The sequence below is a fragment of the Zonotrichia albicollis genome, chromosome 2 (genome assembly GCF_047830755.1).
Source record: "Zonotrichia albicollis isolate bZonAlb1 chromosome 2, bZonAlb1.hap1, whole genome shotgun sequence".
Classification (NCBI taxonomy): Eukaryota; Metazoa; Chordata; class Aves; order Passeriformes; family Passerellidae; genus Zonotrichia; species Zonotrichia albicollis.
Genome location: NC_133820.1, coordinates 114,040,140 through 114,065,078, shown reverse-complemented (window position 1 = coordinate 114,065,078; position 24,939 = coordinate 114,040,140). Strand labels below are relative to the sequence as shown.

General features: G+C 42.5%; 1 protein-coding gene across 1 annotated transcript; it reads right to left on the bottom strand.

The window, feature by feature from the left end:
* Nucleotides 1-1,586: 1,586 nt before the first annotated feature.
* On the bottom strand, nucleotides 1,587-22,358 carry ZBTB11 (zinc finger and BTB domain containing 11). The gene is made up of 11 exons (XM_074536070.1): nucleotides 21,839-22,358; nucleotides 18,663-18,898; nucleotides 17,779-18,010; nucleotides 15,869-16,671; nucleotides 13,201-13,380; nucleotides 12,474-12,710; nucleotides 11,931-12,075; nucleotides 10,732-10,849; nucleotides 8,045-8,203; nucleotides 7,350-7,525; nucleotides 1,587-4,794 (listed from the first exon to the last, which is right to left on the bottom strand). Exons 1-11 carry the CDS (start codon nucleotides 22,146-22,148, stop codon nucleotides 4,262-4,264), a joined length of 3,129 nt encoding a protein of 1,042 aa, XP_074392171.1. The 5' UTR covers nucleotides 22,149-22,358; the 3' UTR covers nucleotides 1,587-4,261.
* Nucleotides 22,359-24,939: the final 2,581 nt, after the last annotated feature.

The following is a 24,939-nucleotide window of genomic DNA, read 5'->3' as shown; positions in this document are numbered from 1 at the left end:
GGGAACAGATTTCCTGATGAGATGGATATGCAAAAGTCTCTGTGGTTCTGTAGGAAAAGTTCCACTGAAACTTGAAGTCATGAGTCCATATTGATGTTTTCCTGGGAGTACAAGTTATTAATCTAAAGTTAATGCAAGTTATATTAAAAATGTAATCATCTCTCCTTTTCTCCCCCAGCATCCCCTAATTTGTAAAGATGGTAGTTGCATGTCAGGCATTGGCTGATGTTACAGAATCACAGCAGTGCTTTGGTGACAGAAGTGTCCCCACTGACAGCAGCTGCCATCTCTACAGCTGCAGGCACAGAACAGCTAACTGTGACAATCCTGTTCGCATGTGAAATTTAAAGCCATGACAAGAAGAGCTTACACTACTCCACCTCTAAAAGCACCACCTAACTCAGCAATGCTGGGAGGTAGGGCACTTGTTCCCTGAGGAGAGACAGCACAGAACTTTGCCATTGGGAACAAGAAAATCTTCCTTTCTGCTAAGTCCTTCAAAGGTCACTGGAGAATTGTGAGGGTGCTCCCCAAGAGCCCTGCACTGGAGGGTGACTGCAGTGACCAGGGCCTCTCCCTGCAGCAGCTGGAATTTTTCTGCAGGAGCACAGGCCTTGGTTAAGAGCTCCTCCAGAGATGCTGGGGGGGGTTTCACCACGTTGTTGGCCACAGCTGTAAGGCTGGCTCCTGAGTGTTAGCATTATACACTGGTGCTGCAGAAATTCATGGTGCTCCCTTCAACAGCAAGGAATGACATGATTGTAACTCCTGTGGAAACAAAGGGACAAAATATTGTCCACACATCACTTGGCTGCTGTGCATCTGTAGTTGCACCCCTGTGGAGCAGTAGCTGCTCCACAGAGCCTACCTTACTCCTTCAGCACTCAGCCTTTTGAAACCCCCACTTTTCTTTAATTACAGACTTAGCTTGGTTACTCACAGGGGTTCCAGAGGAGTTAAAAGCTCCTTGCATTCCCTTAGGATGAAGCACAGGAGATAATCAGGCTTTCTGCAACATCAGTGCTGCCTTGAAGCTCCTGTAACAGAAAAGGGAAAGGCACGGGACGCTGCTCCCAGCCCTGGAGGCAGCTGTACAGCCCATCCCTCAGCCAGGAGAGTGCCACTGGAGGACAGCCTCCACACCTCAACCCCTTCTCAAACGCCCACCCAGGGCAGAGCCGAGATGGAAGTGCTTGCTGGTGCTTGCTGTGGGTGCAGTGTTGTACACCCAAGTCAGGAGAAATAAGGTCTGAAAGAAACCAGACTGGTTACAGCTGGGTACCAGGGGCTGAGCAGATAGCTCACCCACCCGAGGACTTGCAGCCAAAGCAATTTCAGTATCAATACACACGGTGTTTCATCAGCACTGTGCTCTTGTGCTGCCATGTTCTGACACAATTCAGGAGGGCAGTGTGTTTCCTTTCCCCATACAATGTAACTCTTTGGGCCTTAGGCAAGAATTAAAAAGCCGGGGTTACTAGAACTATCCAGGCCAGATTCTGTGTGTATGTGGGAAGTGAAATACTGCAGAGGAATCTGCAACACCTTCTTTCCCCAGAGAAAAAGAAAGTTTCTTGAAAGAGCAATTCATGGCAGAGCTCAGTTTATTGATGACAGAAATAACCATAACTTTATACATTTAACACTAAATAAAAACAGCAGAATGTACAAATCTGATTCATTATGTACAGGAATTCACTAGGAATACTTAATGAACAGACACTTCTCATTAACTTTATTTAAAAAAAAAATCAAATACCAACTGCATATTTGCAGTCTGACTTTGCAGGAGGGTAGTGAATGTCTTAAGTGCTGAAGTCCAAAGAAAAACATAAGGCAACCCCACAGAGATGGGAACAGCAAAGCCAAGAGTGACACTCCCCACTTACCTCACACCGTTCTGAAAAGGTAAGGCACAGCATGTAAAGAAAGGGGTGCCACAACATTCAGCTTTGACATTCCTGGCTGATTCTCCTTTACAAAACAACCTTCTGTAATTAGTTTGGTTGGTGGTTGTTTTTAAACAGCAGATCATTGAGTCAGTAAAAGCATTCTGACAGTGGATAAGAAGGCTCCAAAATTCAGATTCACTTTTGCTTCTTCCATAGGTTGGGCAAATAAATAAATGCACCAAAGATTAAACTAAGGTGCTGATAATATTCTTTTTTTTGTAGGGTAACACACTAAATATACAAATAATGTTCTAGCAATATTTACAGCTATTTTTCCTTGAACACTTTTTCACTTTAGTAATATATAATTATTTTTAGGATACAAACATTGAAGTAAGTTTTCAAGTTTATCTAGTGCTTTTAAATCTTTTTCCATCATAATGGCAGTATTTTAATTTTAGGCAGGATGGCTATCTCCAGATTCTTTACCATACAAAAATTCAAGTTACAGCTAGCAGTCATTTTTTTTTTAATATTCATTTTAGTTTTACTCCATTTGGTAATCAGAAAATAATACAATTGTAAAGGGGTGCAGGATATATAAATAACTACATTATTTCTCTGAAATAAGACCCTGACTTTTGAAATAGGCATCTACAAATTAATTTGGATCCAAGACTCAAACATAAAAAATTTTCAACAACTGCTTATCTACAGAATTGCAAAGTATAAAAAGAACAGTCCATTCTGTAGCTTAGTAGACAGATATCCACATAGTTAAATAAGATGAAAAGTAGAAATACTAATTCAAATGAGGTGGTTACTGTGCCACAGGGTTTGCTGAAATTTTGTTCAGTGGATCTGTTTCACAGGTAGCAGAGTTATATGCATGTCACTTTCTTTATGAAATTTACCCTGCAATATTACAAGTTTCTGGCTGCTCAGGTATCTTACTGCTGTCCAGGTTAGGCAACCTGATACCACTATAGACTGAGAAGAATTTAAAGACTACAGCTCTGATTGTTCACATGCAAAGCACTTTCAGTTTCCTTGACAGACATGCTGCTTGCTTAAAAAAGCCACACAGCAACAAAGGAACCTACATTTGTACAGATTAAGGTGTGCCCTGTTTGTGGTACTGAACCAGGGACACAGAAACCTGGGCCAAGCACAGCTGTCACTCACACTCACCTGCAGGAACACTCAGTAGGGATTTTTCCAACTATGTGGTGTAACATCAGCTATCAACTGGATCTAGAAGTATTTCTCTTAAAGCAGCAGTAATAAGGTCTTCTAGAGATTCTGGTAATTTTGAGACCATTTAATTTTTACCCCATCCCAAGATACTTATATTTCCCTACCCTGATACTGTCATGTGTCCTGCTTGGGAATTAGCAGGGCTCCTCCTTCCAATACAATACAAGATCAGTCCATAACCTTCCTTAGTTCCTGAAAAAGTGTGCCATTAGACCTTTCTCCTTTGACAGTTTCTACATCAAATGTAAAGCAAAAACAGAAGCATCCCTCATGAGGCTGCCTGCACTGGGGTCACACATCAGTGCTGGCAACAGCTTCCAAGCAAACATGGAGCTAAACGTGGCTGTGCAGAGGCTGGGGTGCAAACTCCTCCCTCACAAAGAAAAGGAGTTTGCTTCTCTAAGCAGCCTCCCTGGGGTGGGCTGTCTTCTGGTCAACTTCAATTCACAACCATCTTGGAGAACCAGATCACAACCATCTACCTGCCCATTATCTATAAAACATTTTACAGCATTTTGCTGAACCTTGGACCAGCCACCCTCACACCTGGAATTTAAGTAAGTTCTTCAGAACTGGGATTCACTAACTACCAATGGTGCATTTGCCCAGAGAAAAAAGCTTCAGTTTTTCTGTATGTCACATGAAGCACAAGCCTACACAAAGCATTCTACCACCTCCCTTGTCTTGGGAGTAAACAGACAGCATCCAATATAGGAAATTTGCTCACGAACTTGATGAAATGCACATCAAAACAAACAAAAAAACTACCAATAGCTGTGCATTTCTAGTTTTTAGTGCAGCCTTTTTATATGTTTTTTTTTTAATTTCTCAAATTTACAGTATGATACTTTATGACACAAAAAACATTATTATAACCTTTTTGTTTTCTTTAAAGTTACAGCCACTATAGAAATCTTAGTTTTCAAAGCCTTGGCCCACACTGGAGTATTGGTACTTTTTCCATCTAATGCATGGTGCAGTATTCTGTCACCACAACATTCAGTACTGAGGATTAACCATTTGGAAACAGGCATCACTGAAAGCCTCAGGTAACCCATTTTACACTTGGCTCTCACAGATACACAGCCTCACCACTCTTGCTCCCTCATATACTAAATCGACTCTGTTGTTGTTACATGGGCCACCTCTACTTCTACAGTTTCAATGGCCTGCGTCACTTCGGCCATTTTCTGTCCCTGCTGCTGTGCCAGTACATAATTTACCACCTGCATGATGCTTTGGTCAGAAAGGGTGGAGACCGACGTGCACTCCTCAGTAGCTGCAACTGCTTCGATGGCTTCCAGCGTCTCTCCTGTCACCACCACAGTCTCGCCCTCGCCAGCGCCAAAGCTGATCTCAGTTTCCTGCTCCTGTATGTCCGAGGCTAAGATGCTGATGGCGTGTTCCACCTGCGTCCCCTGGTTGTGAAACTGCAGGGTGTCCTTCTCCAGCATGATCTTGCAGGGGATGTAGTCCCTGTGGAGCTTGGTCATGTGCTTGCGCAGGGTGCGCGCGTCGATGTAGGCCTCGTTGCACACAGGGCACACGTAGGGCCGCTCGCCCGTGTGCGTGCGCACGTGGCGCTTCAGCGAGCGCGCGTCCGCCCACGCCACGCCGCACGTCAGGCACTCGAAGGGCTTCACACCTGCGGGCACAGCAAGCCAAGGTCACAGGGCTGGCCTGCAGCCACAGGGAGAGCAGCAGGGGGGAAACACAGCAATGCTGGGATGTTTGCCATGTGAGAAAGAGATCCCACAGCAATGCTGGGATGTTTGCCATGTGAGAAAGAGATCCCACAGCAATGCTGGGATGTTTGCCATGTGAGAAAGAGATCCCACAGCAATGCTGGGATGTTTGCTGTGTAAGAGATCCCACAGCAATGCTGGGATGTTTGCCATGTGAGAAAGAGATCCCACAGCAATGCTGGGATGTTTGCCATGTGAGAAAGAGATCCCACAGCAATGCTGGGATGTTTGCTGTGTAAGAGATCCCACAGCAATGCTGGGATGTTTGCCATGTGAGAAAGAGATCCCACAGCAATGCTGGGATGTTTGCCATGTGAGAAAGAGATCCCACAGCAATGCTGGGATGTTTGCCATGTGAGAAAGAGATCCCACAGCAATGCTGGGATGTTTGCTGTGTAAGAGATCCCACAGCAATGCTGGGATGTTTGCCATGTGAGAAAGAGATCCCACAGCAATGCTGGGATGTTTGCCATGTGAGAAAGAGATCCCACAGCAATGCTGGGATGTTTGCCATGTGAGAAAGAGATCCCACAGCAATGCTGGGATGTTTGCTGTGTAAGAGATCCCACAGCAATGCTGGGATGTTTGCCATGTGAGAAAGAGATCCCACAGCAATGCTGGGATGTTTGCTGTGTAAGAGATCCCACAGCAATGCTGGGATGTTTGCCATGTGAGAAAGAGATCCCACAGCAATGCTGGGATGTTTGCTGTGTAAGAGATCCCACAGCAATGCTGGGATGTTTGCCATGTGAGAAAGAGATCCCACAGCAATGCTGGGATGTTTGCCATGTGAGAAAGAGATCCCACAGCAATGCTGGGATGTTTGCTGTGTAAGAGATCCCACAGCAATGCTGGGATGTTTGCTGTCACAGACATCTTTTATGAAAAATCCTTTCCTTAGGATTTTTCCTCCTGAGAAGCTGAGAGGCCTCAGGAACAAAATGCAAACATTGATTATCTGCTGCTGTGGAATGCAACAAGTGGATCTGTGATTGGTATCATGTGGTTGTTTCTAATTAATGGCCAATCACAGTCAGCTAGCTCAGACTCTGTCTGAGACACAAGCCTTTGTTATTCATTCCTTCTTTTTCTATTTTTAGCTAGCCTTCTGATGAAATCTTTCTATTCTTTTAGTATAGTTTTAATATAATATATATCATAAAATAATAAACCAAGCCTTCTGAAACATAGAGTCAAATCCTCATCTCTTCCCTCATCCTTGGACCCCTGTGAACACTGTCACAGTTTGCCATGTAAGTAAGAGATCTCACAGCAATACTGTGATGTCTGCTGTGAGGCAAAACATCATTTTACCATTTCTGTGTAACCATGTAATGCAAGCATAATGCATTCAGTAGTTAAGATTCTCCACAAGTGCCCAGTCCAATCCAACACTTGGAAAAACTTGTCAAGATTCCTTTTAATGCAGTTTCTTCCTCATTTTAAGTGCACAATGCTTAATGGAATTCTGATAATTTTGATGCCTTTCTGAAGCCATGTTTTACTTCACAGAATTTGTCACTTGCATTTCTAGTCATCCTTTGCTTCTGCCAATCCTTCTGTATACCTACAGCTTTACCCTCCTCTTCACTGCATATGTTCAAATACAGCACCTGATGTTTGTATGATCTTATTTTCCCTCGTAACATCTGAGTTCTGTGGTGGTGACAAACACCATCTCACTACTGGCTTTTCCCCTCTGACAGTTGCTGTAGATTTAGGTTAGGTACCTACTACAGGACACTTTTGCTGTTACGAAACAAACACACAATCTCTATTTCAATAGTTAGACAGCTGTCAGATTTACTCTTAAGAGTGCTTAAAAAGAAGACATGCTTCAAAGAAAAGTGGGTTTTGCCCTGGGACAGGAGAATATAGACTCCCAGCACAGCTGAAAGAACCAAATACTCAAAAATCAGTTTCATACTTTACCTCTAAAGTAAAAATGCACATAATTCTTTAACAAGAAATAAAAAGTTCTCATATTTCCTCCAAACATCATACAATTTATCACTTGTCATAAATTAAGAAGTTGATCCATTTCAAACACTGGTCCTCTTTTTCTTTTTAAATTTAGGCCAATCATTCTCCTGTCTGAAGAGTAGTTTGTTAACTGTGTGTGCCTTTGAAAATGGAGAATGTTTTAGTGCATCCAATTCTTTGCCAGATTTACCCCTGTTAGTCACTTGTAAAAATGTTCCTCTTCTATCAGGTACTGAGGACAAATTGGCACAGTCCCTGTGTGTGACAGGAGCTTTAGAAAGGCCCCCAACAGCAACTTCTGGGAATCACTGACAGCAAGTTACCAAACCAGGATTCACACAGAACTGGAGAATCTGTAAAAACTCTTCCATGTCTTGCCAGACAGGACACACAGACTCAAAGAAACAATTACCCCTTGTACATTGTGTTTTTAGGGGTGGAGGGATGTAATGACTATTTGTGTTCTACATACCTTCATGATTGTTCATGTGTCTCCTATATTCCCGGAGCTGTGTGAATTTTCTTCCACAGTGCTCGCAAACTCGTTCCAGATTTTGTTTTGCTCTTCCTTTTTTACCATGTGTGGCTTTCTTTACATGTCTTCTGTACAAAGCTTTCTCATAAAATTCTTTTCCACATACATTACACCTAAAATGTGTTAATGTGAGAAATCTATTAAAACCATTATTGTACACTTCTGTGTTTTAAGAGAAAATGCACTTTATTTACGGTAGGCAAAGGTTAAGAGCAATACTGTCTTATATGGTAAGTAGTTCCATAATTAGAAGTAATATTGTTGGACTGAACTACATTTCCTCTTATCCACAGCCACAAAGCTTCCACTAAACCTTCTAGAGAAGTGAGATCACATATATTTCTCACTGCTCTGATTGTATTTATCCTCTTATGAGTTCACATCTTAGTTCCAGCACTGTGTCCCAAGTTAGGAGCCAACCCACACTATGTAAAGCATCCTCAAATATTCAAGACCCTAATCACCATCAATCCATTGATACTTCAAAAGTGGACTAGGCAGTGCCTTGTTGACAGGCTGCAGATCTCTATAGCCTCACTTTGAGGTATATTTCAGTGTTACATATGTATATTTCAGTGTTATATATATGTATATTTTGGTATATTTCAGTTGTTAAATTAATTTCCTCTTACCTATAAGGGTCTGTGACAGAATGAGACTTTACATGAGAATACCAGTCTTTCTTCCAGCTGTAACATTTCCCACAGAACTGACACTGAAATGGCTTCACACCTAAATGTTTATTCATATGCTGCCGAAGATCCCGAGCTTCATAGAAACTCTTGTCACACCTGTAACAGGAGAGGTTTTAGCATCCCATACAAGAAAGGCATTGATTTCAAAGGCACTGGGACCCTCTTCTTTAACAGCAACTCAAGACTGAGAACACCTACTGCATCGTCAGTATTTATGTAAAACACAATCCCATTCTAAACTAGGAAAAATTTAAAAGAACAGCAGCTTATTTGAAAGCCTGGAATAAAACTTGAGGACCTCTGAAACCCTTTTGTCTGTTATTGAGTAACTATATTCTTTCTGCAGATTTAATGGTAAATATTCAAAGGCAAACCAAGTGGGAGACAAGAGAAATTTGTATTATACCATATGAACCTATGAGGACAGTAACAGCTGCTTCTTTCCTTAACCAAAGAGGACTGACACAAAAATTGCTAGAATTTGTTGTTTCTAATGCTCAAATGTTGGGGTTTTTTTTAGAAAATAAAAAACCCCAAATTCATAATCCTGCAAGAAAGCATCTGAAAGTATCAATACTTGTTCTTTAGCTTGCTGCTTGTACACATCTTAACCCAGGCTAAATTAGGGTTTTCCTTCACTTATACTTTGCCATAGTTGGACTATACAGCTCCTCTTGGTATGAGGACCACAGTCTGATCTCATCAAAAACATGGTGTCTCCCTTTGAAAGAAATTCTGCTGCTCATCTCTCTCTCTTCCTCATGTAACAACAAACAGCTGCATGACTCAAGAAAGGACAGAGGCAGAACAATACCAACAAGCAAAGGTGGCTGATTCAGCTTCTACAGGATCAACCACTGGAATGAGGGAATTTGAAAATGAGAAAAACTTCCATACAGCAACAAAACATTTGATATTACACTGCCTGAATAATGGGCATTCTGGAGAGAAAAAAAAATGGTAACAGTCCTTGAGCCACACAACCAACCTCTTCCTAGGCTGGAAAGTCTCACCACTCCAGTTCAAATGGGGCTCTCAGGGATCCTCAGTTTTCCTATCCATATAAAATAGTACCAGAAAGACCCCTCAGGGGCTTGAATGGGGTTGGCACTTGGTGCTCTCTCCCCAAGGATTGTGTATTTGGAAAAGCCATTAGAGAAGTAAAAAACTCAAGCAACCACCATACGCTGTCATGCACTACTGCAGTTTAATCAAACACATACTTCACTGCAAAACTTCCAGGAACATTTTAGTAAAATAATTCATGGTCAGCTTTGCTCAGCTGGGCCAGAAGTTCAGACTGAAGCCTGACAGGGAGGTTTCCATTCCAAGCCACCAAACTAAAAACTGAAGTCTGGTTATTCCTTAGTGAAGCTCTCTAAACCACCGGTGACAACATGAATTACATCCTTAGCAGAGACCTTTGCTGGAGAAGCAGCAAGGACTGTCTCTGTTTTGAAGAAGCTGGGGAGTCAAAATATCTTCTCTGTCAGGATGACCTCTTGCATCCATGGTCCTACTGCCTTGAGTAAAAAAATTTTTGTTTTATAAATATACTTCACCTTCAAAACTAAAAATCCCTTCCATAGTACGTTTCATGAAACAGTGTCTGTGCACCCTATTAGCTCTGTTCTTTGTATTTTTAGAATTAATGCTTTTAGTATTAAAAATCACTAAATATAAACATTGTTGACAGAACTGAAATAAGTTTTCATAATTTAGAAAATATTATTTTTGCTAGTACGGAGCAGCAATGAGATACTATAAACAACTCTTTAGATTATTGCTTTCTTTAAAACCTTGAGTTGCTACAGGCAGTAATATAAATTGTACCACTCCTCTTAATATCTGACAGAGCTTCCCAGAGAATCATTGTGAGTTCCAAAATTAAACATTATTTGTCCTTCTGCAGGGCACTTAAAAAGTTCCCTATAGTCTGCTTGGTCATGGAAGAAGTATCCATGTTTTGCTAATTCACTAAGATCACGCTTTCCAGTTACTGTTTCTGCTTTGCTAAAGTCCACAATGCTGTCATGTAAATAATAGTAAATTAAGAATAAAATAAAATAAAAATAAATTAAGAATAAAAACAAATGTTATTCATTGCAGTATTGAAGTGGTCATATATGTTTTATAATCAAGAGAAGTGCAACAGTCAGTGAGTCTCAGTCTGCAATCTTCCTAAACAGAGCCACGTTTCAGCAAACACTGAACACAAGTGCAGGACATTGCAGACCCTACAGCTTCAAATCCATTAAATCCACTATCACATACAAGAGGGCAAACCAGGCTGAAGGCCCTTGGCCTCTCACAACCTTACACTCTTATCTGTCGTACAAAAAAGCTGTATACCCACACAGTTACTGATTATAGCACCAATTACAGAGCAAAGTCATTAGAGAAGAGCTGCAAGAAACTAGAGCTGGGTAACAGCTTAAAGCCAAGCCTTTGCTCTCCAGCATGTATTTACAAAATGCATTTTTATTCTCATGCTCCCCAAGTCTTATCCCAGGCCAGTGGAACAGTTTTATGCTACAACAAGGAGCTGCTTTTAATCTTGAAAATGACTGGGATCATTAACACCAAGAAAAAAGCCCACCAAACCCACCCAATACCTGACTTACTGAGTGCACTGATATCCACGAACTTCAGGCTTTGGCTGATGTTTCTTTATGTGTTTACTGAGTCCTGATGCCCTGTGGAAAGATTTTCCACAGATGGAGCAAAGATATTTGGATTCTCCTAGCAAAAACAAAACAAAACAAAACATGTTACCAAGCCATGCCTCCATTTCTCTGGAGTGCTTTGTGAGACAGGTTTTTAATTCATATATAACTTACCTGAAGTAATCAGAGCAGTACTACAAAGTGAAGTTTGTTTAATTACACACTGATGGAGTTCTTAAGTGTATTTTGTATGTGTGCTAATGTAATAATACACAAGTGGGGAGTAGCAACTCTAGTTTATTTTATGTTTTTAAACATAGGTACATTGCTGCTACTATGATTTAGTGAGGAAAAGTGAGCAGCCTAAAAACCTGCCTTCTTGTGTGAAAAAAAGCACAACTGCCTGTGCTTGTGTATTATGCAACTTCTCCAGAAACACAGCACTGCTTATGGACTATTGCTTATATCTTGCATTTGTGGAAAAACACCTTAAAATAAAGGTTTGTACTCCATTTCATCAACACAGGAGTGATGACTAGTAATACAAACTCCTTAATATCAGGAACAAATTATCCTAATTGAGTATCTCTCTTGATTCTGCTCAGCCCAGAAAACCAGAAACACAGACAACCTTTACAAATTACAATTTTAAAACTCTGCTTGCACTGAATTATTAGATTGCCATTTTTCACACGCTAAGATCTTTCAAGACACTAGGCTTTACAAAATGTCAGTATTAGTACAGAAAATCTTGTAAAACATATCTGGAGATTCTGAGAGATTTAACTTAGCATGTTTTCCTGTAAAAGGACAGGCTGGGAGATGAAGTGCATTAGAACATTCCAGCTTACTGCCTATTTCTTGTTGAACTGACATGATACAGGCATTAAAAACATACACAAAACCACAGGAACAGACCAATAACAATTCTTCATTCTTATATAGAATATTTGCACAATAACACTAAACTATGGTTTAGCCCCAGAAAATGACCACAAATGACCACTTATCTCTATCTCAGCTGCCTGACCAGAAGAAAAAAAAACATACTACCATTTATTTTTTAAACAGTTTCTTCTGACACTGAAGACCACATTAAAGTTCAGCAGCATAAAATAGCCAAGCAAAGGAAAAGGATTCCCTTTCTCATCACTTACCTGTATGAATGCTCATGTGCTCCTGAAGACTTCTTTTTGTGACAAAAGACTTTTCACACAAGTCACACTTGAACTGTTTCTGTACTTCATGGAGAGCTAAGTGCATTTTCAATCCATGCTTATACGTAAAGGTCTTTCCACAAACCTAAAGAAATCCACACGTGGTGGAATAGGACAAATAAAACTAATTATGTAATAGGTGTTTAACCTCAAACAGAACAAAACTTCCTGTATCTCTTGGGAACTAGCATGGACAAGTCTGTGATTCTGCAGCAGTGATAGAACTGGTCTAAAAAAAAAGGAATAATCGAAGGAAGACATTCTTCTAGACACAAGAATATGAACTTGCACTACTCATATTCATTCTAGTTTTCTCACTCTTGGACTGTAAGCAATTTCATCATGAATGTTACACTAGTTTTCCCTACTGAAGTGACCAAGTGAAGTGAACAAGATTAACATAAACTTTAGGCAGAGCATCAATACCAAAACATTGATAACAGAGAACATCACAAATGTGATTAGAGAGCGAAAGGACTTTACCTTGCACGCATGGGGTTTGACACCTGTGTGTTTAAGCATATGTATTCTGAGGGAATAGAGCTTGGGCAGAGTCCTCCCACAGATGTCACACACGAATTCCCGTTTGGTCCTGCCTTTCACCGAGGACACGCCGCTCCCCTCGGGCCCCCCGGCTGCAGCGCCGGCCTCCGTCTTCCGCGTGTGCCGCACCAGGTGTGCCCGCAGCGACGCGCCGTACTGGAACTCCTTCTTACACAGCTGCGACACACGAGATTACAAACTCACTTTGCATGTAACACTCAGAAGTATTGAAAAATAAACAGAAATAATCAAATGTTTTAAGTACGTGATTTAATATGATGAGTTAAATCCATAACCCAACTCCTGAGGTTAACGAATAGTTGTATATTTTTATTTTATGGCTACTGACAGAACCACCGATCACTTCCCAGTGAGATTAACTTCCAGTCTAGACTAAACACAAATTTACTGGTAGGGTTAAAAGCAAATCCCATGCTAGCACTGTCTTGAGCAGCAAGTCACACACTACTGTCAGGCCAAGTGGCTGCACTCCATTCTACCTCACCCCAGCCAGATCAAGGCTATATCCAACTCTGAAATTGGTAACTAAAATAAATATAGATACCAAAAAAGCCAACAAAAATAATTACTAATATAATTACAGAATTAATTTTCATAAGGAGGAAGATTTACACAGAAAAAAACCAAACCCAACCCCTCAACTTACTGGGCATTTATATTCCTTAGACCTTTCATGTTTCAGTGTGTGCATTATGAGTGCATAGCGCCGCTGGAACACCATTCCACAGTCAGTGCATTTGTGCTGCGCCTCCACTTCGTTATTTTCCGTGGGATCTCTTTTGGGCTGTTTCATTTTTTTCCCTCTTTGTACCAGCTTCATGGCAACCTAAGTTGGAAAACCAGAACCTATTAATGAATTTTACTGCATTGTACTTCATACCTTGTCTGAAAGTTTGTATTAGAAGTTGATGTACTTTTTTCCTGTAATACCTCTTAATTTTGCTCAGCTGACTTAACTTCTTGAAAGTTGTTTCAGTTCACTACAAAACTACAGATCTCAAGGTGAGTGAAAAATCATTCTTTTTTAAAACCATAAGCTTACTATGATGATGGTCACACAGTGATCTACCAGTTCAGGGACAATGAACTCTCCAGCCCTGAGTCACTCCCTAAGTGACAGCTCTGGGATAGTTACAGAAGAATCACAGAGTACTGCCAGTCAGGATTTCTATCAAGTTGAGAGCATTCCAGCTTTCCTAGAGATTTTTATCTAGGAATAAGGCACTATGGGGTTTTTTTAGGTGGTATTGGCAGTGCTACCTGGAACTGATAATCTCATCTTCCTTTGCAGAAACTTGCTGCCAAATTCTTTAGAAACCAAATTCTAAGTGAGCAGGTTGAAATACAATGTGTCCCCTTTGGGTTCCTGAGAATAAGGCAAGGGAAGGAAGTACAGGCATCCCAATTTCTTCATCCTGTTCTCCCAACTGTTGCACACAGGTAGAAAATTATAAAAGAAAGGCCTTATGAAATCAAGGCCTCACTTTGCAAAATTGCCAAAGCTACCCTGTCACTTCTAAGAGCAGCTATCGAGCAAGTTCCCATATGAAGCTTTTTTGAGAATGAGACATTTGTTAACAATCTATTCTAAGGGTGAAAAACAAATGCACCTACAATAATAACGGATTTGTCCAATGAGAACCAGCAGAAAAAGTATGTAAACAATCCAACAATAGAGAGGTTTGATAGACAGGAAAAATACTATTTACTAACCAATGAATTAGGTGGCAAGAAAACTACTAACTAATGGGAGTCAAACACAAGGTCTATGAAAACTGTATAAAATAAGTTATGTGAATAAAGATTCAGCTTTTCCCACATTAAGAAAATGGAGTCTCACATGACTTCTTCTAATACCCAACAAGTGAGGTATCTAGCAGTTTTTGAAAACATGCCAGCCCTTCCATGCCTCTGAAAACCAAATTGAAACTCAAAATTTTAATGTATTTTAAAAAAAAATTCCTGTTGCTGTGAAAAATTATGCAAACTTGGCTAAACTGTGAAGCCACAAAAATAATTTTATTCAGTACATGATTAGTAAGAGCTAGGAAAATAATTAATTCCTACAAAGCACACCTCACTCCAATATCTCCATGTCAGGTGCAAGTACTGTAATTTAAACCAGAAGCATTTTCACTGCAATCTCTTTCCCATTATTCTCCCAGCATCAAAACTGGGAACTCAGGAGAGTGTCTCCTTCCCAAAACTTATGACATCCCATGCCAGAGGGGAAGTTGAGGGATGCACAAAACACTAGAGGCTACAAAACAAGTTAGGAAAGCAGAAACCTATTCCTGACTCCAATCTTGAGCAATCATCCAAACTAATTTATTTTTTCCATAGATCTGTGCACTTCATCTGCCAAGGATCTGGATTTAAAAACTCCAAAATACATTAGCAGGAACTATTCCCAAATGTAAATATTCCATATTCCCCTTCCCAAGAGAACAAAACTGTGGTGGTCTCCAACCAGCATAAATAGGTTGCTCAAGTATTTTGATTGTGCTGCTTTTAGCATCTGGGCTTTAAGCTGTCCTTCTGTAAAAAGATACTAATTCTACTGTTTCTACTAGGGTGCTGTAATGATACCAAATTATTGTTCTGTGTGTGGGACTGGTGGCTCTGGTACACAAAACTCTCAGGACTCCTTTGGAAATTATAATATAATTTTTAATAGTTCTTCAGAAGACTTGGCCAACATGTCACAAACTAAATGCATGATGCTCAGTGAGGTGACTGCCAACTATCCAAAGGCACTGAAAGAGGAAAGGCTCTCAAAGGGGAAAGAGTGATAAGACTGTTTCATAAAAAAAAAAGAAAATTGTAATTGGAGCTAGTTCAATTACTTAACATTTAGTATGTTCAGGTGCTAGAGTTTTTAACAAGTTTTTTTGCTCTTTGGACCTTTCCTCTCACTGACCCCAATCAGAAGGCAGCAGGAATGCATTATTGTGACTCATTACTACATCTTAAGATCTACATGGGATGTAAAATTTTTTATTCCCAATGTTGTTCTCAAGTCTGAACAAATGTAGGATCTCACTTCTCTAATAGATAAATTTATGTGTCTATGACTGACATACACATGAGCTAGCTTAGAATTAAATTCACAGATCATTGAGGATTTTGGGGAGCTGATACAACTTCTGTCCAACCATAAGAAGCTGTGAGAAGATACTCAACCTAAACTGTGGCCACTGAGCATTCTAAGAACCTTCAATATGGAAGGAATACTGATGCCAAGTCAATACTTTTGGGATTTTGTTTGCCCAACTGTGACAGCTTAGAAATTACTCCAATGACAGACAGAATACCTGCTGCACTGCAGATTTAGGATTTGTCTTTCTATTCTGCAGTTTTTTTTCAATTCCTTTATGCAGCCTGATGTATCCCCCCTCAGTGACAGAGCGCTGGCGAAGCTTGCTTTTGTAAGTATCATCCTGGCTGGAGGCAAGGCTCTCTGGCTGGGAAATGGAGCTGTTCTGCTCATCACTTTTTTGCCTGAGTGTCTCTGAGGAGTCTTCAGAAGCAGAGTCCACATGTGCCTTATCACTCTGATTTTGAGCTGCCTCAGCTTCCCCTTGGCTCTGTGTGTCCATGGCTTCCACAGCCGATGGCTCAGTGCTGAGTCTGTTGTAGAGGCTGTTTGAAATGCTCTCCACCAGCTGGATCTTGATGTAATTTTCAGTTGTTTCACACCGTTCCACAGGCTTGGAAGGATCACCTGCAGTGGCCTCCAGAGGCTCTGGGGGCAGGAGGTCGGGCTGGGGCGCTGCTGCCTCCTCTGTCCCAGCAGAGGAAGGAGCTCCATTCACAGCTACTGGCACTTCACTGGCTGTGAGTTTAGGCTGCTCAACACCATCCACGGGCTGCACCTGCACTTCAGCCTGCTCTGCTAAATTTTGTGTTGACTCTACTGTTTGGATATCTCCCTTTTGGTACACTGTAATTTGTTTCTCTTCCATCTGTTTGTGCACATTCTCACAGATTTCAAGGACCTCTGACATGAAGAGATGCCGGGCGAGCATGGCCACTTCTGCCATGCTACAGAAGTCAAACGTTAATTCTGAAGTATAAGCAAATTCCAATAAAGGCAGGAAACTGGACTTGCAGAAACCTACCAGGAATAAACAAGATATTAGAGCAAATAATGATGACCTGAAATCACCCCAAAATATCCCATGATGAATACAACAACAGTTCACCTTTGATACAGTTAAGCCTGAAATTTAGAGCAAAACACACTTGGAAATAACAAGCCCATCACTGGCACTCAATTAATTGTCATTTACACTACAGCTTCTTGCCCATGTGGGTAAACTCAGACAATTTTTCCAATAACTAAAGAGTTTCACAATAAAATTCTTTGAGGAATATTTCAAGATGCTGGGAGAGCCACCATACTTTTGGAGGACATGAATTGAACCAAAGTCTTTCTGGATCTGCTACATTCAGAAAGTACTCAGGTCATAAGTAACAAGCCATGTGGCAGAAAAATAAGGAAGTAGCTATTGAAAACAATAAAAATATGGACATGTAGATAGAAATGCTGAAATATAAGAATTTGGTAGAAGTGTCCACAGTTAGACACTTAATAATAAATCAAATATTTAGTGTTGGGACCCTTCTGGACCATCCTATTAGAAAATCATTGTTCATGCATGCCTATTATTCATGCAGAGACAGTTAATAAATGAGAAAGCAACACAGAAGGTTTATGTCTTGTACACTACTCTTCATCACTACAAAGCTATTTTTAGAACATATATTTTAGCTCCTGTCTTGGATGTACCAGGTGTGAAAAATAAGCAGACATGTAAAATTCTGCTTCACAGAAATAAGAAGCAATTTAGCATTTGTTAAGTTAAACAACTCTCCAAGCAGCTTGTCGACATCCCTGCTTGATGTACTCAAGCATTTGATTTTGTTCCCTTTTTAATGTTTGTGACTAATACAAGGAGGAAACAGGCTTAAGCAAGGTAAAAATCCATCAGAAGGTTCTCAGAAATTTTAAGATTAAATACCACAGTCCATAGAAAAATCATATTAGGCAAAATCAGAGTGATCATTTTTGCACTATGATCCACACAAAATACTTTTAGATTAAAACAGAGAAAAAAGCAAGATAAAATTTGGTTGTCTTCAACACCCAAAAAAGACTGAATTACACACTGTACACCTTAGGATATTATGATTTCTAGCTTTGAAACCCACAGCAATTCACCTGACAGATCCACTACAGCTTCATGACTAGTGACAGCTCCCTTTTCAATGAAGAGCTCTCGGAAGTACTCGCTGTTGGCTGCCAAGACAGATTTGTGAGCTTTGTACTCCTCTCCTTCAATCAGCAAAGTCACATCACAGAACTGATTGGAAAGCCTCTGCTGATTCAGTTGGTTTAAGACTGACAGACAATGTTTGGAAGATGACTGCTTCACAAGGCCCTTACTGTCAACCTGTCATAAACAACATTTGAGAACTTCATTACATTTAGATTGTGCCTTTTCAAGCATTCACACTGAAACACAGAAAAGGATCATTTTCTGCAACCATACAATCAGTTCAAGCCTGTAGAATATAGAGCTTAACTTTACTATTGCTTTCTTTCTTTAAGTTTCACCCTCCCTCCAAACACAATTAAAACACACTGGAAAAATGGGAAGACACATTCAAACAGCTCTTTGATTGTATTTTTCTATGCTACAGTCTGAAAAAGTTTAGAAATTCAAATGTCTTTATGTGCATGTGGGTTTGCAATTATGAACAAGAATTTTATATATTACTATATCATCATTTATTAAGGAAAAATACATAGCTCATAAGAATCTTGTATGTGATGGCAATTGTAAGCAATGGCAATTTTGCCACTAATTTTATCTTAGATTCTAGATGCATAATATATAGCATGATTTTATTTCTCAGCGATTATGTCCTATAATTAATTTCATAACATATACACCAGTATCCCATTTCTACACATTTAATATCTTTGGCAAAATGTATGCTCCTATTGTTCCAATATTATCACAACAATAGAAAAGAAGTCCATGACCAAGAATGCAGTAACAGAAAATGCAAATCCATTCAGATGCAAACCATGGTACTTACAAACACAAGCTCGTGCTTTGCTATTGGTTTCTTCTTCACAGGCTTTGGGGATGCTGCTGGGATTGATGCTGTGTTACTCAATTCATCATCTGTTTCATTACTGTCTTCATGAGATTTTGCATCCAGTCCCAGCTCCTCCAGCATTTCAGAAGGATCTGAGAGAGATCTGGAGCGGTCTAGCTTTTCCTGGCACTTGCTGCATTCTTTAATGTAATCCTTAACCTGCTTAAGAATACCTAAGAAAAATTAATGGAGCTTGATTAGGCTTCTAATCTTAATTCAATTTATTATAAACAAATCATTATGAAGAAAATTAGCTAAACATAAATAATTAATAATCAAAAATATTACATACTAACCAAGAAAAATAAAGTCAGCCACCTACACTCTCCCTCTCTGATGTGATATTACCAATTCTGATTTTCTCACACCATTGCATAATATTGTCTCTACTGCTACTTTGAGACAGAACATTTAGAATGTCACTACATCAAGCAAACCCTCCTAGAAAGACTATTAAGGCAAAAAAAAAAAAACAAGGTTCTTAGACATTTAGTCTCATCATCCCACATCAATGACAAATGTAATATAACCCTGTATTTAGCCCACACAAATGGCTTGCTCCTCCTGAAGAGGACAAAAATTGGGAGGCTCACTTATGAGCTTTTGCAAAATTGGGATCAACTGTGCTATATGCAATGACACTGATAGGTACTATTAACACTGATTTAAATCAGTTGCTTATGATTTTGGAATTTAAGTAAATCAATTTCCCACCAGTACTTTAACCAGTGGAACCAAATACAAACGACAGCACCCGAGGAAATAACCTGAATTTGTGTCAGGGGAGATTTAGGTAGGATTTTGGGAACAGGTTCTTCACCCAGAGGGCGGCTGGGCCCTGGAACAGGCTCCCCATGGAAGCGGCCAAAGCACCAAGCCTGGCAGAGTTCAGGGAGTGTTTGGACAGTGCTCTCAGGAATGACTCTTGTGATTCTGGGGATGGTCCTGTGCAAGCCAGGAGCTGTATTCAGTGATCCTTGTGGGTCCCTTCCAACTCAGCACATTCTGCAATTCTGTAAATAATTTCAGATCCTCAGCAGGTCCTGAGTGCAGGGTCCCCTTCTGGATCCCAAGGCATTTTCCATGCGTGGCTTTCAATCCAAATTTGTTCTCTTCACTAGGACAATATAAAAGCATATACAGCAGCTGGGCCTCTGTGGTCTGAAATCCAGCACAGCTCAAAACTTTGCTGACACAGACCAAGACTTGCTTGCTCACATCTCCTCAGAGCATGACTTGCACTATCATTAAATACCTCTCTCTGTAAGGATCAGGAAAACAGAGACTTAAGGCAACCTAAGATATTAATGTCCATTTTAACAATTTGTACATCTTGATTTCATTTGAAATAGAAGGAGGTCTCTGGCCTGCAGATCACATCCCCAACACCCCTCCTGGCCCCTGAGGCATTCTCCAGCCCATGGCCTTGCAGTTACAGAACACACACCAGGCTGATGTCCGCCTCAGGCTGACAGCAGCCAAAGCTGCTGTCCCCAGCAGCCAGAGGATACTGTAATGCAGGGAAAACATTGTTTTAAGGGAGACACATGTAAGAAACATAAAACTTGAAGTGAAAGCATGGAATGAATTTTAGTATTCGCAGTGTAAGAGAAGCAAGAGGATTTAGGGTGTGCAAATAAAGGTGACCAATAAGATCAAAAGAACACAGAATGCTTCCTCCTGACAAACAGAAGCTACACTGAGACCCATGGAGGAACTTTCCAGCACAGGAAGATGCCAGAACAGTGCAATGCTGGGCAGACAATGAGAATGCAGATAAAGGCAAAGAAACCACCATCCAGAATGGGTATATCAGCTTTGAGATGCCAAATCCCTTCTTCACAAGAAAAGATCTTCAAGTCAATGAGATCTGGACTGGAGGGACTGGCTGTAGCCACAGCAAAATCTCTCCAACTGAAAATAGGGAAAAGTAAAGCTGAAACTACAAACTTGCCAATGGATGAAGAGAGCAGAGCAAGAGAAGCAATACAGACACACACTGGGCCCATGGCAAGTGAAAAGCAGGCTATTTGTTTGATGGATACCTAGGGCTAAAAGTAGAACACAAAATCCAAAGGGAACAAGACATCAAGTCATTCTCTCAGACAAAATAAAGTCCCAGCTGGGAATTACTGCTGTTCAGGCAACACTATTTGTAACAGCTGTGGCATCATTCAGCACCCAGCTGAGAATTAGTCTGGTCTTTTCAGCTTCTCATTGCAAGAAAGAGACAAATAAAACAATGAGTGCCAGCACTGCCACCACTGGCAGCTGTAGTACTTTAACACGAACACCAGCACATGCATGAATGAGGTACAGAGCTAACCCAGCCCATGTGGACTGGATTATCACCCTATCCCAAGGGCACTGTTGAGATGTCACTGCCTTACCTGGGCTGCGTGCAGTACCTGGGGGGGACAGCTGTACTCTCTGTTTGCAGATATACAAGGTACCACCACCAGATGAGCAGCCCTGGACAATTTGCTGACCAAGAGGTACGGTGCAGAGCGAGCCCTGCCCCTCGGGGTGCGACACAGTGTCACTGCCCACAGAGCACGTGCTCGAGGTGGCCTTTAAAGGCACCGGTCACGGCAAGGGACAGTCCCCTCCTGGTGCCGCCAGGGAGGGCGCACGGACACCCCTCCAGCAGAAGGGAGACATGGAACTCCTGGAGCCGGTACAGGAGGGCAGCAAAGATGACTGAGGGACTGAATCATCTCTTTTACAAGGAAAGGCTGAGGGAACTGCACCCGGTCAGCCTTTACATGAGACGACTGACATAGCACCGCATTACTGTGTATAAACATCTAACCAGACGGTGTCAGGAGCATGGAACAAGGTCCCGGCGGTGCCAAGCAATGACACAAGAGGAAACGAGCAGAAAGAAACTAAAGCACGGGAATTTCCACGTGAACACGAGGGCAAATTGTAAAGGTGGCTGTGCGCCGGCACAGGCTGCCCCGAGAGGCCGTGAGTCTCCATCGGGGGAGACGCTCAAGAACCGTCGGGACGCGGTCCTGTGCCATGCCTGGGATGACCCAGGGACCCACCGCGTCCCTTCCAGCCGCGGTTCGCTGTCTCGGTGCCCACAGCCGCCCCCGCCCCGGGCTCACCTCTCCACCAGTACTTCTGCGAGAGCCCCTGCCAGGTCTGCAGCCGGGTGCGGTGCGCGCCGTCGGGCGCCAGGTGCGCGGCGCGGATGAGGCGGGCGCGGCGCTCGGCCTGCAGCACCACCTCCAGCTCGGCGAAGCGCTGCTGGTCGCGCTGCCGCCGCTGGTAGTACAGGGTGCCGCCGCGCACCACGTAGCAGGCGGCGGCCTTGCGGATCTTCCGCTTGGCGTTGCCCTCCGTGCCCGGCGCGTACGGCTCCCGCTCGTTCGTCAGGTACCGCAGGATGGCCAGGTAGCTCTCCTCGCTGGACATCGCGCCGTAAGGGGCGCGGGAGCCGCCCCCGCGGCCGGGCTGCGGAGGAGCCTCCCGGGATAAGGGGAGGGGGGTCGGGATCGGCCCCGGCCCGGCGGGAGCCGCGCCCGGGGGGGAACTTGAGTGTCGCGGCCCGCGGCGGCGGGAGGGAGCGAGAAGCTCGGGCAGCAGCGGCGGCGGAAAGACAAAATGGCTGCTGCACAAGCGGAAGTGAGGTGGGGCCGCGCGCGCGCAGGAGGGCCCGGGAAGGGGCGGGGGCGCGGGGGAGCGCCCAGGGGAGCGGGGCCGCCATCTTGGAACCGGGCAGGGGAGAGCCCGGGCGCAAGGGCGGGCCGCCATGTTGGAGCCGGGCAAAGCCTCCTGCGGGGCGCGGCCGTGGCGGCGGGAGCGGGGAAAGTTCCCGAGGGAATCTCAGCGCAGCATCGGCTCCGAAACTGAAGCGGCTTCTGCTCCAGAGCCGACTCGGAGGTAGAGCGGCGAGGGGAATAGCGGGACTGTTCGTGCCCAGCAGGAGCAGCACCAGCGCGGGCAGGGCAGCCCCGCGTCAGGGCTCGGTGCGCGCTGTGCTGTTTGTAAGGGGCAAGAAAGGAAAGTGAACTGCGCGTTTTGCTTGTCCGAGCTCTGCGCTGGCTCTTACACCCGTGACAGACACGCGAGGCGGGAGCCGGGGCTGCCGTGCCCAGGACAGCGCAGCAGCAGCGACCCTTGCTCTGCGCTCGGTACCTGCGGGACGTTCCCGGAGCAGGGAGCCCCGAACACCGAGATACCGACCTGAGCGAGCGGCACCGGCCAGAGGCGCTGCTTATATAGAAAAAGGGTGCTGTGTTTAGGTTTTCGGTTTAACAATGGCAGTGGTGGAATAGTAGAACAAGTGGCCATAGGAGGTTGTGGAATCTCTGTCCTTGCAGTTGTATTCAAGACTCAGCTGGATACTAAGCAATCTCATATAAACAGACACGTTTTGAACAAAGAGTTGGAGTGGGTGTCCTCTGGAGGTCCTGTTTAACCCAAAGTATTTTGTGGGTCTGTGACAAACTTAGGTACTCAATTTCTTCTGACAAATACTTGATAGAGGATCAATTACATCACATTAGGCAAACACAAGGGCTTATTTAAATTCCATAATTCATTCTATTAGATCCATGTTTGAGGTGAATAAAGTGCTGTTACACCCTGCTCTGAACAGCCTGTCTCACCCAGTGCATAGCTTGCAAGAGGAGTAACCTGATGGGCTGTTATTCTTTACTTCTTTTCACCATATCAGTCAGAATTCAGGAATAAACATCAAGGCAGAGTAATTGTGAAGCACTTTAGTGCACCACTGCAGTGACACCAGGCAGCCAAAGCCTGCAAACTTCAAAGCATTAACAAATAATAACTTATTAATTAGTCATATCTGCCAGTCAGTTTCTATATATGTCATTAATGGTATTTCAAGCAGATGGTAAAAGCACATCTTTATTTTCAGCTTCTTAGCTGAAAACATTGACATGGACACATCTGGGGTACCAGGTGCCTTGTACAAGACACTGATGTGATTTGTATAATCACCACTAGCACATGGAATATTTAAGTGTTTTCAGCCTTCAGTTTTAAATTATTAAAAATTTCTTTCCCTATTAACCACAAGCAATTTTTCTTCCTCTCTTTTCCCCTCCAGTTTCTGTCTCCTTTGCTTTCAAATATGTTAACCAGTTTAAAAGCCTTCTTTCTAAACGTGAGCAGCACTGGGTTGGTTTTTTTGTTGTTTTTTTTAATATCAAAAAGCAGCCTTGTTTGGAAGATCATGGTGCAAATTCCATTAATAACTTCAAGCTAAACCTTTTTTAATGGGTTGCTCTCATTCAGACCCCTATTTTACTAAAACTCAAAAAAGGTGTAGGTATTGCCCATAACCCACAGTGCCCATTACAGCCATTGTTTTTGAAGCCCAGAAGGACTGCAGGAAGTTGAAACACAGCTGTCTTCTTGACTGGTGTAAGATAACAAATCAAGTCCTCAAAGTATCAATAGAAAAGTAACTGATCCAGGAAACAGTGAAGGTTTGGTTTCTGTTTTGGTTCTGCTAAATCAGGACATTGTTTTGCCAAGGCTATTGCTGGCAAAGTCCGGGCACGCTGTCTGCACAGTGCAGTTCCTTAGGCAGACAGAGAACTCCCATGAGGAATTTCAATCCCTCTAGCCGTGGGAGGGTGGAAAATTACTAAGGGAACCTCTATATGCATTCAGCAAGTTAAATATGAACCTAAATGAGCTTTAACATCACAGCTGCATTTGAAACTCATTCAGTCTTCCCAGGTTTCCTTTTCCTGACAACAGCTCCAACAATTCATAGTTTTGTAACTTCCCTACACAGAAGCTGCATCTGAATCTTTGTGTGCAAGAGCTATGCAGTCTGTGAAACCATCCATTTCCTTTTTTTAACCTTCTCCACATTTGATTCTCTGTATCTTGCTACATGCATTCCACAACACAGAACCTTTGTAGGTAATATACAGATTATATTGCTTCACACCCTCTTTTAGCTTGTGTGTACCTCTGATCTTAGAAACCACTTTTTATGCCATTTGTCATAGATGTAGAAAAAAACTTAGATGCTGCTCTGTCCTTCAGGCAAGAACACTCCTCAAATACCTACTCCATCCTCCCTGCTACCTGAGCCACCCAGTGAACACTGGGGAAGCGTGTGCTAATACAGCAGACTGGCTAAGAAACAGTGTTTTATGGCAGGAAGATGTTTTTTCAGTCTGCAATACCCAGACACTGTCATTTCACAGATTCATTCCCTTCA